At 33.7% G+C, this 15862-nt stretch overlaps 1 protein-coding gene across 1 annotated transcript; it reads right to left on the bottom strand.

Annotated features, from left to right (window-relative positions):
- Nucleotides 1-1511: 1511 nt before the first annotated feature.
- LOC130048093 (uncharacterized) lies at nucleotides 1512-5115 on the bottom strand. Its single transcript, XM_056144253.1, has 3 exons — nucleotides 4998-5115; nucleotides 1950-2135; nucleotides 1512-1858 (listed from the first exon to the last, which is right to left on the bottom strand). Exons 1-3 carry the CDS (start codon nucleotides 5074-5076, stop codon nucleotides 1632-1634), a joined length of 492 nt encoding a protein of 163 aa, XP_056000228.1. The 5' UTR covers nucleotides 5077-5115; the 3' UTR covers nucleotides 1512-1631.
- Between the last annotated feature and the right edge of the window lie 10747 nt (nucleotides 5116-15862).

Here is a 15862-nt window from a genome sequence, read left to right as displayed (position 1 = left end):
ACTTTGTACCACTTCTTGCGTATGTAGTGACACCGTACGTTTGAATATTCTCCTTCACATGTGTTAATATTTCCGTAAGGAGCAGAGATAGGAGCTTGGTAGACCATTTACTACATCTAGCAATGTACCTTTGTTTGTAAGGGTTTTTATGAAGTTTGGAAATCCAGTATAGGTACATATGTATGTAACTCATATTCATTCGACCCATTCGCTGGAATATTAAATGTGACTGAAACGGAGACATGGCTTTGAAGAATTTCAGCATTTGAAAGAGCAGTTGGAGTATAAGTACGATTACAAAAAATGGTATTAATGCCAAGTTCGTATGAAATACAGTTGTAATAACCATCCATATAAAGACGATGTTATGTCATGATGGGACTATTGCTGTTTCCAGGGGTCTGTGATTGCCCTGCTCTAAATTTCATATTCTTTATGGTAGTTATGAGATTGATCACTATTCCTTAAAATCACGTTGTTTTTTTTTCATTATAGGATTGATTATTTATTGGTTAACATCCCTTTAAGAAATCCAATTCACTCACATTAAGACGTCACCATTGCCATTGAAGAGCTACAAAATGTAATCCTATGTTCTGAGCTTATGTTATTTGAGCAGGGAGGGATCTTTAACATCATACACCTACTGTGGCATGATGCCTTGATTGTTTAGGTCTCATCCGAAGGAACGTCCCATTTAATCGCCTTTTATGACAGGCAAGAAACACCGAGAACCTATCTAACCCAGATCCCTATGGGATTACAACATATTGTGACAATTTAGGTCCATTCAATGAATAAAAAGTGAGGATAACGAACAGTGATCAATCACATAGCTCATATAAGCAATAAAAAATAGACAGTTGACCAAACATGGACCTCTGGATATATCAGATGGGGATCAGGTATCTAGGAGGAGCAAACATCCCTTATCGACCGCCGTGAGCCCTATACATTTGAATCAAACACAACTTGTGCAATTTTGAAGTTGATATGAAAATTATATGTCTAACACTTGATTACTTACGAAGAATTAAAAACAACGAACGGTGATCAATTTCACATATCTATTATCAACAATAGAGAACAGGATAAACACATAACCCTCGAGATACTAAAGGTGGGATTAAGTGCAAAGGAAGAGGAGGAGGTGAAGTAAGCATTCATTTCTGACCGGTCACATCCGCCGTGAATTCCTCTCTTTTGATCAAGTACACTTATAATGACTTATCAAAAAATTACCTCCCCTGACTGATAAAAGTATCCATTTCATCGCATAGTTTTTATCCAGTTTCAGGAACCAGGAGGCCTGGTCATTTTCGTTTGAATGGTAATATGTGTCCATGTCGCCATCTAAGGCTTTGGAATCCGTATAATTCAGTACCATCATTTGACTCAGACGAGAAAGTCCTAAACAAAGTCGGGGAGATAGTGAAGCATAAATAGACGAATAAAATCGTTCTTTTTCTATTATTGAATTTATGTAATATCCTTCATTATTTGAAAAATGCAGACATGAATTAAAAATTTAATGTATTATAATTTTGGAAAAAAGACAATCAAAATTGTAGGAAAGGGAAGTAAATAAAATGAAAATGAATGATGTATACAGAGCATACATTTGATGGAAATTAGGATTCCATCCCTCTGCATTTACCTATTGGTTTAACTTCAAATATTTTCATTGATCCATTTCCTATTTGACGAATAGTTATTTTATTCGTTTTCACGATGACAGAATTAGGATATTCACATGTCATCAATTGTTGAAGTGAACTTAGTTTACTTCCTTCAGGTAGACAGAAGTTCTTCAAGGGTCTTTGATCTTCAGTATTTTCAACATACATTTCATAATCCGCTTTTAGAAATAGAAAAGAAAACTACAGTCTTTCAGTCAATGATTAAGCAATACTAGTGAAATCGAGAGAAAAAATATGAATTGTTATTACCAGTACCAACGCTGACAAAGATCCAACCAATAGTGTAAGTATTGTTCATCTCAACAGACCACAACTGATTAACTCCATCATTGGTCAGAGAAAAGGTCTCCATGTCGCCATCACAACCAAAACTGGGGACAAACGAACTGTTCGTTGATGACTGCTGAATGTGTTTCCACACAAATGAGGATGTACCTAGATAATTATCAACGAATGGAAATTTGAATTGACGATAACAATATATGATGTAAATAATATGGGGTATCTAAGCAAGACGGCAAAAAGCAAGTCCACAAAATTTTAGTTTAGAGATCTGACGGCCGTTTCATGAACCAATCGTAGATCGTGAATGTACGATTACGTTTACGATCACTTCCACTCCTACGAGCGTTTCACGAAGCATGCCGTAGTCATAGCACTTACGATTGCGATTTACGTCTGAATTTAGAACTCCTTTCTATGTAGAGGTAGATCTATTTAATTGTATTGCGGAAAGATATATTCGGTCATTATTTCCTCATGATTTCGAATCTATCCTTATCGTCTGCAGTAATCTATGAATACATGTCTATGTTGTCAATGAAAATTAGGGAAATTGTGATGATAGTTTTTTTTGATTTTTTTTAATTTTCAAGAAAGGGCACACATGTATTGGAAATGGTATCCTTCATCAAATGCTCTTTAAACAATGGATATATCATATGGAAATAAATATTGACTGCAAACTAACAATTCATACCGATTGTAAAACCGTTCTTGGCACACTGATTTTGACTGTGGATTGCTACGTTTGCCTGGTCGGTACATGAGACTCACATCGGATATGACCGGTCGACAGGGGATGCTTAATCCTCCTAGACACCTGAGCTCACCTCTGGTATATTCAAGGGTCTGTGTTTACTCTTTAGTTTTATATTCCTTGTGGGATTTATGAGATTGATCATTGTTGGTTATATTCGCCTTTCAGGCATTCGTTTAATAGCTCTTTGTTGTAAATACGTTATAACACTATTCATATATTTGTATCAATATCAAACAATTCACAGACTCAATTTATTCCTGAAACGACTTGAAATTTATTGTTCCCTTGCGTTTTAATCTTTTTTTTTCCGTTTTGGCATGTATACATATATACTTTCAGCTAAACGTGATCATGTATAATACAGATCATTTATTTAAAATTAATATGGATAGGGGCCGATGGTGATTCCTCTTTTTCTAATCTTTCTAGTTTGTATCATAATCAATTATTATAGACTTTCATAAAAATCTACAGAAATGTTCCACTTCCCCTATTACCTAATTATGATCAATTATCAAGTATTATTTAATCATTCAAATGTATATGTATTATGATGTTAGTTGTATTTAGATAGTGATAAAAGGCATACTAATCATGTGATAAATCTCGGATATAGATTAACTGTTACGAACTAGGTTAAGGGCCTCGATAGCATAATACACTATGATTCTGGGGTGAAATTACACCTTGAATTAACAGGTATCATCACACTTGTTACGGTTAAACACCACAATGATACCATCGATATGTTGACTGTAATTGAGCTACCGCAAATCCCCTTAAGGTAATTTCCCATGACGTCAGTGTTCAGAAAATCCTTGAAATATAAAGATACAGATAACAAACAGCGATCAATTTCATAACTCTTATAAAGAATATAAAATAGAGAGTTCGGCAAACGCGAACACTTGGATACGTGTATATCAGAGGTCAGGCCATGTGTCTAGAAAGGTCGACCGGTCACACCCGCCGTGAGTCCTATATTTTGATCTGGTAATCGGAGCAATCCTTACTCACTTCTTTGTGCCAAGAACAGCCTAACAATTGGTATAAAATACTTTAGACTGTATTTTTCCAATGATAAGTTGTATTGGCAAACTAGATCATCATAACGACCACAGAATTTGGGAAATGTTTACTTTAAACGAGATGTTAAAACTGTAACATCAACTTCTTGGTCTGAATCCGGTCTCCATTTAAAAATTGATTATACGAATCATAAGTTCTTATGTATCGAATCCGTTAAGAAATATAAACACCATATGCATGTGATAATGGAATATTGGTACATAAATATGGGAATTGATGATAGGGAAGCTGATATCATCTCGTTTGTCATAAAGTTGAGATGCTATTTTGCCATTGATATTTATTTTTGGTTAGAATAGTTCCTCAGGGCCCCTTGTTTGTCGTAAGGGGCGATTAAATGGCGAACTGGGGTGGTCTTTGGGTGAGACCAGCAGGTATGGCACTATAAAGATCCCTTCCTGCTCAAAGGCCATAAGCGCCTAGCATAGGAGTAAATTTTACAGACCTTCACCGGCAAAGGTGACATCTCTATATGCGTGAAAGATTCTCTAGAGGGACATTCAATAATATACAATCGATGAATGAAAATGATTATTGTTGATAGATAAAACGTTGTTTATATCTGAATGTCGAGTTAAAGGCAACAAGAAAGAAAACAGAATATTCATGGCACATTAACTTATTAACTGTTAATATCCATTACAGCTAAATGTACAGAGTCTGGCAAGTGCACCGTGAATTAATGTCCTGCTAAGATGCAAGCATTTCAATCTGTTTTCGTCGTTTTTATTCGTTTTCTTACATTTTTGCAAAAGAAATACCAAGGAATATAGTAATTTTAGCACGGAGTTGACGAAAGAAAGATATAAAACATACGAAGAGCAGCTCCACTATTAGATATACTATCGATTATCTTAATTTGTTAAAAAAAATATATAGAAATATTTTTTATGGAAAACCTAGCGCGAAGCCCTTTTATTTTATCCAATTTAATCATACATTACATGAATGCTATTTCATATTGTTATTTCATATTCAAAAGATAAATGAATTTGCTTGCTTTAAAAAAAATGATCAGATTATAATGCAATTTGTTTTCTTCATTAAAATCAGTTTCCAATCCTTCTCTCCTTATCTGTAATCGTTTGAGCACGATCACTAAAGTATTCATACACGCCTTTGTATTGGAAAGTTAATGGATTTATCTATTAAAGACGATTACTTACCTACTAATCCAGAGAAAAACGTTACATAGAAATATATAATCCGTAAATGATAGAGCTTTACAGTCGTCATGATACTCATACACAATGATAAAATAAAATATCATTGAACGGCATCACCATTTCCTCATGGAAGAAGATCTTTAGTACGCCCAATTATAAAGAACGATTTCCCATGGGTTTATAGTGACTCTTTGGTAAGTGCTAGTAAAACTTCCGTCCGCCCCAAAATTCCATTGCTGATACAAATTCACGGTACTCTCAGTTTCCTGTTCTAATTCACTATGAAGAGTTGAAGATAAGGAGTTGTGTTCATTCCTAAAACGAATACAAAATTAAGATTATTGCAAAAAGGACGATGGTAATATCATAGATGTTTGACATTTAATCGTACTTATACACCAACTACTCTTTCAAACGATGAAATTCTTCAAAACCGTGCTTCAGTTTTACGCACCTTTGGTATCCCAGTCGGTGGGTCGAATGGATATGAGTTACCGTACCTATACTGGATTCACAAAAACCCTTACAAACAAAGATACATCGCTGGATCCAGTGAGTGCTTTACCAAACCCCATCTTTGCTCCTCACGAAAATATTAACAGCTGTGATGGAGAAACTTAACACTTGCTGTGTGACTAAATGTGCCAGAAGTGGTGTTAATCAAATGTGGATTCTAAAAAAGTTCTAAAGAACTTTCGATTAACTTGAAATCGCAAAACTTTTCTCAGATCAACAACATTAAAACCTATGACATTGCAACGCTTTACACGATCATTCCTCACTATAAATTAAAGACTAGACTTTGAAATCATAGACAGTTGCTTCTTCAACAAACATGGAAAACGGAAATATTCATAGCTAGTGATCAGTCATCCAAAACATTACTTTGATTATTTGTCGAAATGCTCATCTGGTACATCAAAATTGGTACCGTATAAGTTTTATATTATGACCCCTGGGTAGAGACCTCTGCTGGTGGACTGCTAGTCCCCGCGGGTCTCTACAGCCTAGTAGCTAAGTACTTCGTTACTAGCCTGAAAATACGGATGTATATTTAATTGCTGTTATAAAATTTAGAAATTCATTTCAAAATTAAGGATTATCTCCCTCAGGCATAGCTCTTATCCTTGGACGAATTTGGCTCCACTTTTTTGGCACGCTGATTTTGGTTATATTTAGCTCTAAAACTTCATAGTTATTTCGGATTTCAAACATTTCGGTTGAGCATCACTGAAGACACATTATTTGTCGAAATGCGCATCTGGTGCATCAAAATTGGTACCGTATAAGTTTTACATTTGTTAAACACCACTCTGATTCCACGCACAAGTATTCTGAAGTTGCTACAGTTCCTCATTGACAATATCTTTATGGTCTTTGGTGATCAGGTCTTCCAGCAATTTATTGGAATTTCCATGGCCACGAATTATGCTCTTTTGTTAGTTGACCTGTAGTCATATTCAAATGAAGCAGAATTATTCAGAAACTTCTACGTGAGAAGAAATAATATTTTGCTGTGGCCTTCAATTTGACATTTAGATATATCGACAACGTTTCATCTATTAACAATAATAATTTTCATCCATATGTCGATTTAATATATTCATGCGTGGTCGAAATAAAGACACAACTAGTGTCATGACCACGTCAAACCTAAGACATAGACATATACATGTATAGTGATTGCCCCTTTGTAAAAAGTTTGGCATTAAGTCTTTCGGATATGACTTTAAAAACTGAGATTTTATGTCGTGGAAGGAATTGATACATTAACAATTCCTCATTGCTACGGTTGTGGGTAATTTCATTTCTACGATTTCGTGGTGCTTATATCTTCAGTAGAATTTAACATAAAAGAATTGAGCACAAAACATCACTCACAAAGAGTTATACAACATCCCTTAAGCTGTTGTATAATTGTTAGAATATATTCCATGTAATCAATGCACACTGTACATTTTTGCCAGAGGGATAACTGAAAATGGACAATTTCTTTATCTTTACTTCTTTTGATAATCTAAGTTTATAATAAAATTTCGTGTTTTCGTACTGGCCAAAATCGAAGAAATGAAAATGCAAACGTCATGTTTACCTGCACATGCCTTTGAGGTGAATTTGATATCTCTAATATCGGACTAAGAATAAATAGGGAATTTCAAACTCGATACGATTAATATTTTGTGGTCACTCAATGCAATATCTCTACTCGGACGTTCTTGCAATAATTGCAAGGAAAGGATGACTTGGCTAACTGCCTCTATCACAAGAATTATTTATTTCTGCAGTGGATTTAACATATTTGTTAGTTTGCGGAGGGGAAACCCAAACACGTTTCCATACAATATGCGATTGATCACTATTGGTTATATTCATATTTTTCATACACGAAGATGACATAACGTATCATAACGAAATTGATATACGGAAAACAGACCATGCTTTAGCATGAATTTCCATTCATTTCTTTTGAACTTGATCATAGTTGTCTCTGAATGTAGTTTCCGACATCACTGCAAAAATTCTGAAGTTTGAATTCTTCTTTTTGATTTAATTCTCCAATTCGAAAAAAAGACCTTGATGATTGATATTTTGACAAATGCTAATGAAAGCATCGATATACCAGGAAAATGATGCATGTTGTTTATCTACAGCCCCTGAAGCATTTTGCTTTCGCATTTTTCTTTTTATGGAAGTGGTAGTGAAATATTACAACACATGTCTGAGAATTCGACGATGGAGAATTTGAAGTCATCCAGTTTTTTTATAACGTTGAGCTGTTGGTATGCGGTTAACGTCTATATATGTTCAATGAATAGTGAAGATACAGCGAACAGTGATCAATCTCATAACTCCTATAAGGAATAAAAATTAAACACATGTACTTAATTTCTTAAACATGTTTTGCAACATATTTTATTTTTGTGAATATATCAAACATTTGTTTATTATTTTAATGTCAAATTTGCATATCAAACAAATTAATGAATAAATAGCTCTAAAACTTCATCGTTATTTCGGATTTCAAATATTTCGATTGAGCATCAGTGAAGAGACATTATTTGTCGAAATGCGCATCTGGTGCATCGAAATTGGTACCGTATAAGTTTTACATTATGACCCCTGGGTAGAGACCTCTGCTGGTGGATTGCTAGTCCCCGAGGGTCTCTACAGCCCGGTAGCTAAGTACTTTGTTACTAGCTTGAAAATACGGATGTATATTCAATTGTTGTTATAAAATTTAGAAATTCATTTCAAAATTAAGGATTATCTCCCTCACGCATAGCTCTTATCCTTAGACAAATTTGACTCCACTTTTTTGGCACTGTTTTTCTCTATAATAGCTCTAAAACTTCATTGTTATTTCGGATTTCAAATATTTCGATTGAGCTTCACTGACAAGACACTATTTGTCGAAATGCGCATCTGGTGCATCAAAATTGGTACCGTATAAGTTTTACATATATGTATATATAGCGTGTGATATATAGATATTATATAAGATGACATAAATGTAGCAAATGGATCATGAACATCAGCATAGATTGGTCAGTGGGTAGAGCAACAGACTACGGGTCATGGGTTGGATTCTCAGTCCTGTCATATATTTTTGAATAATTCCCCTGCTCATCCTTTCACACAATCATGGCAATGGAAGATGAACATTTCTCCGTCCCACAAAAGATTTAGCAGGCCATTGCAGCATTATACCCAAAGACCCAAAGAATAATATTATTACGTTGATTTAAACAATTGTCATTAGACTGAAATTAAATTTCATAAGGCTTGAGAAAAACCCACATGTAACATAATTATTAGCTAAATAAACTGTAAAAATGAGATAATACTGATTTGATTTTATATTTATCTACACATATCTGGGAAGATATCATCAAGTACCAGCTTCAATTTCTAATTTTAATCAATTATAACCAAAGAGTCCATATTAAGAAAAAGATTTCAAATGACCCCATGTCAACTTCATCATTTCTTCATTACACATACGCCCTTGTAATGAGCTTGGTCCTTCTTTCCAAAACATAAATAAAATGCTCTTTAACCAAGAATGGTAAGTTTCAGTTAAGAACATGATACGCGTTTCCCAATAAAAAATAATTTTTGTGACATTTCAGGTACGATTCACTTGCATTCTATTTTGTTTCCATAAAACATCCCGGGGTATATTCTCAGGTTTGTTTTAGTCAAGAGTTAACATATGTTCATAGTTCCTGGTTGTGGTAAGTAAAAATGTAAAATCAGCTGATATGTAAATAATTAGATACGTGTGTTATTACGGAAATACATGATATAGAGCAATTGTTATTGAATTCAATTTTTGGTGACAAAATTACCCGCTAATGCCCCTCTAAAATTATTTTGAAAAACATGCAAGAATTCTTTATATCGAGGAGATGAAAAAATAATTTCAGAGAAACATAGCGTATGTCCTTATATTGTTAAAATTTCTATTCGCCTAAAAGGTGAAGAGGTGCTAGACAGACAGGTACAAAACATGCAAAATAGACAAACTTTGATCATAAAAACTCATAAATTATGTTCTTAAATCTTTGTCTAAGGTTTTAATCATCAATGCATTAAGAAAATCATTACATGTACCATAACTGATTTTTATTTTTAAAAACAATATAAGTACAGAAATGATTATGTGTACAAACAGTGGATATTCTTACATTATAATATATACATCCTGCATCCCAATCCTAATCCTGAGACATCATGAAAAAACTTTCAGAAGCGGGGATGAAGAGAAATGCATCTAAATCAAGGAATGCTGCTGTCTGTTGGCAATTTATTTCCTGACCACCTTTATGACCTTTTGAAAAATACCAGACTTGGATATATAATACATGCTACATGTATATCACACCTAATATCCCTGTTAAATATATAGTAAGAGTTAAACCAAAGGTAATTTCTACACAAACAACTTAGCGTACTTGTCAGTTCATGCCGTCTTCTTTTTGAACAAGTACAGCAATTTGATGAACCTTCCATTTGAATTTGTAAACAACATTGAATAACGGTACAGTTGATCGAAATACCGTAGGCAGGTATGCATGTACGTTGAAAATCGATGCCTTCTCACAAGGTTCTGTGTTCTTTTTCGTCATTTTAGATGATAATGCGGCGGTAGCGCAGGGGATTCAAAGTAGATGAGCAAATGACCCCTTTTCGCTTCAAATTGAAAATAGCCACTGCGCACGTTTAGGTGCAATCGTACATTTAAGAATTCGTAAGTTACGTCTGCGGTTACAAAACGTTTTGTGAATACATGTGTATCATTTTACGAGTACGTAACTCTAATCTTAAGTCGGACGTAAGTCCTACGTTTACGTTTACGTCTACGAACTTTAGTAAATATGGGTCCAGGTGTCTAGCTGGAATAAGTATCCCTTGTCTACCGGCCATACCCGACGTGAACCCTATGTCTTGATCAGGGAAACGAAGTTCTCCGTAGTCAAAATCAGTGTGTCAGGGAAGACTTACCAATTGGTATGAAGCACATCATACACCATTTGACCCAATGATAGATTGTATTGGCAAACTAGATCAATATCACGACCATAGAAGTGCTGACTTTGAACGTCACTGCTTAAACTCCTGCACCAGCAACTTGTTTGTCAGTAGCCTGCCTCTATTCAAAATAAAATGATCATACGCAGAACAAGCTCCTGTGTATCGAATTAATTGAGAGATAAACACCATATGCAGGTGATAATGGAATGTTGCTCCATAAATATGGGACGTTGAATATGAAGAAGCTGAAATCATCCCATTTTCATAAAGTTGGGTTGTTAATTTGGTGTCAATATTCATTTTCAATAAAATATCAAAGTACAAAGCACGTGTGAATGATTCTGTGGTTTCTTATATCTCGAGTTCACAGAGATATGCGGAACCGACATACATGTATGTATGAGAATGATAATTGTTTTTTATTTGTCATGAAAATATACCATATATTCCTAGAGTAAAACATACTATAAAATGCCTTTGCCGTTAGCAGATTTTTTTATATTTTGCATACAATAGATTGGTTAACAATAAGAAAAAGAACTTTTTAAAAATTTTATTCACCACTACGGCTGTAAGAGTATTCTAAAAGCTTAGAATATTTGCATATTTTTCAAAATGTAACAATGTTTCAATTTCATGACCTTTTTGCACCTAAACAGGATGGATGTCAGCCATGTTGACTGTAATTGCAAGAAGTGCTTATCTGATTTTTAACTTGCAAAATAAAATATATCAACAGTTATTTAAGATTTCATTTGATTTATCCCCAAAGTTGGACAGAAACCAGTAGAATTTGACTTAAGGATGTATGGAACTGACATCAGAGTAATTAAAAAATCCTAAAAATGAGTGAAATAGATAGTATTGTACTCATTTTATCGAAAAAAGACATTTTTTAGATAGGTTCGTGAGTTCGTTTCCATGGTAACGAACATCAAAGATACCCTTGCTTGAGACATTATAATTGACTGAAATTTACTATTTGTCTAAAAGGGGGTATGGAACTGACATCAGAGCAGTGAAAAAATTCCTAAAGTGATTAAAGTAATTAGCATTAGTTTTAATTTAACAGAAAAATTCATTTCTAAATAGGTCTTTGAGTTCGTTACCATAGTAACCATCATCAAACATATCCTTGCTGGAGACATCATATCTAGAACCTGTAGAGAACCTGGAAGTGTATGGCTGACATCGGAATAATTAAAAAATTCTAAAATTGAATGAAATGGATAACATTATATTTATTTTATCAGAAAAAGACATTTTTGACATAGGTCCGTGAGTTCGTTTCCATGGTAACCGTCATCAAACATATCCTTGCTGGAGACATCATGTTCAAAACCTGTAAACAAAAAATGGAAAGGTATGACTGACATGAGAATAATTAAAAAATTCTAAAATTGAGTGAAATGGATAGCATTATGTCTATTCTATCAAAGAATGACATTTTTGACATAGGTCTGTGAGATCGTTCCCATGGTAACCATCATCAAACATATCCTTGCTGGAGACATCATGTTCAAAACCTGTGAACAATATACGTGTAAGGTTGATATTAGAATAATTAAAAAATTCCAAAAATTACGTGAAATGGATAGCATTATATATATTTACTATTAAATAAATTTATATATTAAATATAATAAATATTTATATATAATTATTGCTTTCTGAAGGAGCTTTTTAAAGATTTGTTCCCTATATATTCAGATATAAAACTTTGATCCCCTATTGTAGCCCCATCCTACCCCCCAGGAGCCATGGTTTCAACAAACTTTAATCTGCACTATGTCAGGAAGCTGCCATGAACATTTGAACTTTCCTTGCCCAGCAGTTCTTGAGAAGATTTTTAATTGACCCCTCCCTATTTTTGTAATTATCTCTTTTATACCTTTAAAGGTAGCATGGCCCTTCATTGCATGAAATTGGCCTACTTGTTCTGGAAGTATTGTACTGGAGATTGATTGATTGAATATTGTTTTACGTCCCTCTCGAGAATATTTCACTCATATGGAGATGTCACCCATGCCGGTGAAGGGCTGCAAAATTTAGGCCTATGCTCGGTGCTTAGTGCCATTGAGCAGGGAGGGATCTATCTCGTGCCACATCTGCTGTGACACGGGACCTCGGTTTTTGCAGTCTCATCCGAAGGACTGCCCCATTTAGTCGCCTCTTGCGACAAGCTAGGGGGTACTGAGGATCTATTCCAACACAGATCCCCACAGGATTTTTGTGGATAATTTTTTATAAATTTGTCAATATATATCTACTATTTCGCTATTATCTCCCCTTGGAGCAGGGTGTTACCCTTCATTTCATCAGACTTAACTTGCCTCGACCCAAGGATGCTTTTTGCCAAGTTTGTTTGAAATTGGCCAAGTGGTTCTGGAGAAGAAGTCGAAAATGTGAGAAGTTTACAGACAGTCAGACGATAGACAATGGGTGATCAGAAATGCTCACTTGAGCTAAAAATGAGTTGCATTTCTTTATAAAATCATATCAAAGATAAAAATTCTGCAATCTAAAGTAAAATCAAAATTCCATTTGTAACTAGTTCTAATTGTAACTGGGACCATTACATATGTTCCCCAAACCAGTTAAGAAGTAAAATCATTGTAAACCTATAGCAAAAATCATTTTATTTTAGCCTTTAATTACATGTAGTACGTTTACTATGATTTACTATGGTCATGTTAGTGCAAAGAAATAAAAGAAAGCAATGCACTTGCATACACACACACACGAGTATGATTCCGTACTTTTGTTGATGTCATTCTAGTACAGGCCTTTCTATCATATACCCACAGAAAGAATTTCTTAATGTTTGCATCAAATACAAGAAAGTTATAGTGATTTTAAAATCATCCAATCAGAAATCAGCACACGTGCGTGCACGTGTTGACCAGTAATTTTAACCACACCAATTTGTGAGGAGTACCAAGACACACCTAAAACCTCAAAATCAAAAGAATTTGATGAAAAACAAAAACATTATCGTCCTTCAAAAAATTAACTTTTGAAATATGATGCATGTGCATGCACGTGTGCGTTGTCATTTTTTGTTACACCAGTATATAGATACACATATCATCTACCTATGATGTGAATATCAACTCATTCGCTTCATTAATAAGAGAGTTACAGATGTTTTAGTACATGTATTATCCAATCAAAAAGAAGCGCACGTGCATGCGCGTGCAGATTGGTAATCTTGACAATGCAGATCAGTTAAGGATCTCAATATCTACCTATAATATGAATATCAAACCATTTGAATGAGCAACAAAAAAGTTACACTGATTACAAAATTCGTGTAAGAAAAATGTGATGCATGTGCATGCACGCGCGTGCAGACAACACGACTATCATTTTGCGTATATACAAATGATATACTATCATCCTAACAAGGTTTCATGTTGATTCCTTGTGAATTCTGATTTTCAATTTTTTTGTACCAAAATTGCAATGCACGTACGTGCGCGTACATGCACATGCAGACAAATTACTATTGTTTAGTTTTGTGTTTGCATCCCACACTCTTCCATGTTTCTTTCCTGTGGGTGCATTGTTCAAATATTGACAACATGCATTTGAACAATTTTAGGTGTCTATTAAAAGAATCAATAAATTATATACATGTAGTTGTGTATGTATAACTTAAAATAAGACATAAAATCGTAATGAAGTATGTGCCCCTATGATATATATTAATAGAATAAATAAACAATATTAAATTTTACAATGAATATCATAAGTATTCAAGATTATTACTTTAGAGGTTATTTTGTATGCAGGGTCCTGTATAAAGACTTATTACTAAGTATAAATTTTGTAGTAAGTTTTCTGGTTATTGGGTCAATGGCAGAGTCAACATACAGAATTTGATCCATGGTTGTTGAGTGTCCATCATGTTTAGGGGCGAAATCAAAAGACCAATGTCAGGAAAAAAATTTAAATTCAAATAGTTAGGGGGCCTCAGGGGGAGTAAAAACTCAAATAAGTTTTTGTCATCCAACATCGATTTCACTTTAGTGGAAAAAAGACAAGTGGCTGTTAAAAACCACATAATAATATATTACATTTTACCGGTAATGAACATTAAATATTTTAAATGTACACTTTAATTTGTGAATAAACAGAAGTAAAAGTATAACAGTATTATTTATACTCGCATGTTTTTACTTGTTAATCGATTAGTTTCAACATTCATAATATTTAGATTTAAGGGGAGTGGGGTGTGATTTCGTGAAAACTATGTAAAACGTATACGGTACCAATTTTGATGTGAATTTAGTTTTTTGTCAGACATTGAACTTTTGATTTCGCCATCGCCCCTTAACGTGTTAAATGATTTAAGAATTCCTCTCAAAACTTAGAGGTACACTTGCATCAAATATTTGATGTGTGTCTTGCCCAAACTGCATTTAGTATTAGGACTAACTTATTGACAGGTGCAATTATATAAACCTAGATACATTGTACCTTAATGATAGCCAATAGTATATGATATAATGAAAAAGAGCCAAATTAATTCACTGAATATAACTTTCAATTAAGCTCAATAAAATGATTAGTGAAGGGTACAAATTCAATATATGTGAAACAATAATGGACTTTCAATATTTTGATATAGTCTGTTAAATTGTGATATTGATTTATTACAGTTGAAAAATCAAAGGGCCTTATAAAAGTTACTATATTCACATCAAATACAAAATAATATGTATTAGTAAATAGTTCGAAATAGTTTCAATTTAAATTTTACATAATATCTCTTATTTAGAGAATTCAGAAAATCAGGTATTTTAATAAAAAGACCAGAAGGATATGAAAAGTTAAAAGCCTACCATTATATATTTATTTGCAAGAGTTATGTATTTGCATCAAAATATCTGTATCTATGATGTAACACATGTTTCTTTTTTATGCACAAGTAACTTATTTTGGTGAGTGTATACTTATTCATGGTGGGCAGTATATACATGTAGGTATGTATGCATTTAAAAAAAACTAGAGTTCCTTGCAAAATTATGCATATAACAAAAACGTACATATTTATCATAATGCCATGCTTGTCATTTTTTCATTATAGGACTTGGACAATCTTTAATTTGCATATATATTTTAAAAACAAGCACAATATGATATCATGATATCAAATGCCTTGCAGCAAAATTATCCAGCTAGCTTGACAATTCCCAAATATTGTTTACATGAAATAGATATAGAACAATTATATTTTACTCTCACATGGTATGTGTAACACAAAAAAGGTGAATACAACTAGATTTCATCATTGAATCTGTCTACATGGTCTAGCTGACATTTAA

This window comes from Ostrea edulis, chromosome 7, assembly GCF_947568905.1.
Source record: "Ostrea edulis chromosome 7, xbOstEdul1.1, whole genome shotgun sequence".
Lineage (NCBI taxonomy): Eukaryota > Metazoa > Mollusca > Bivalvia > Ostreida > Ostreidae > Ostrea > Ostrea edulis.
This window is presented reverse-complemented; position numbering and strand designations above follow the sequence as displayed.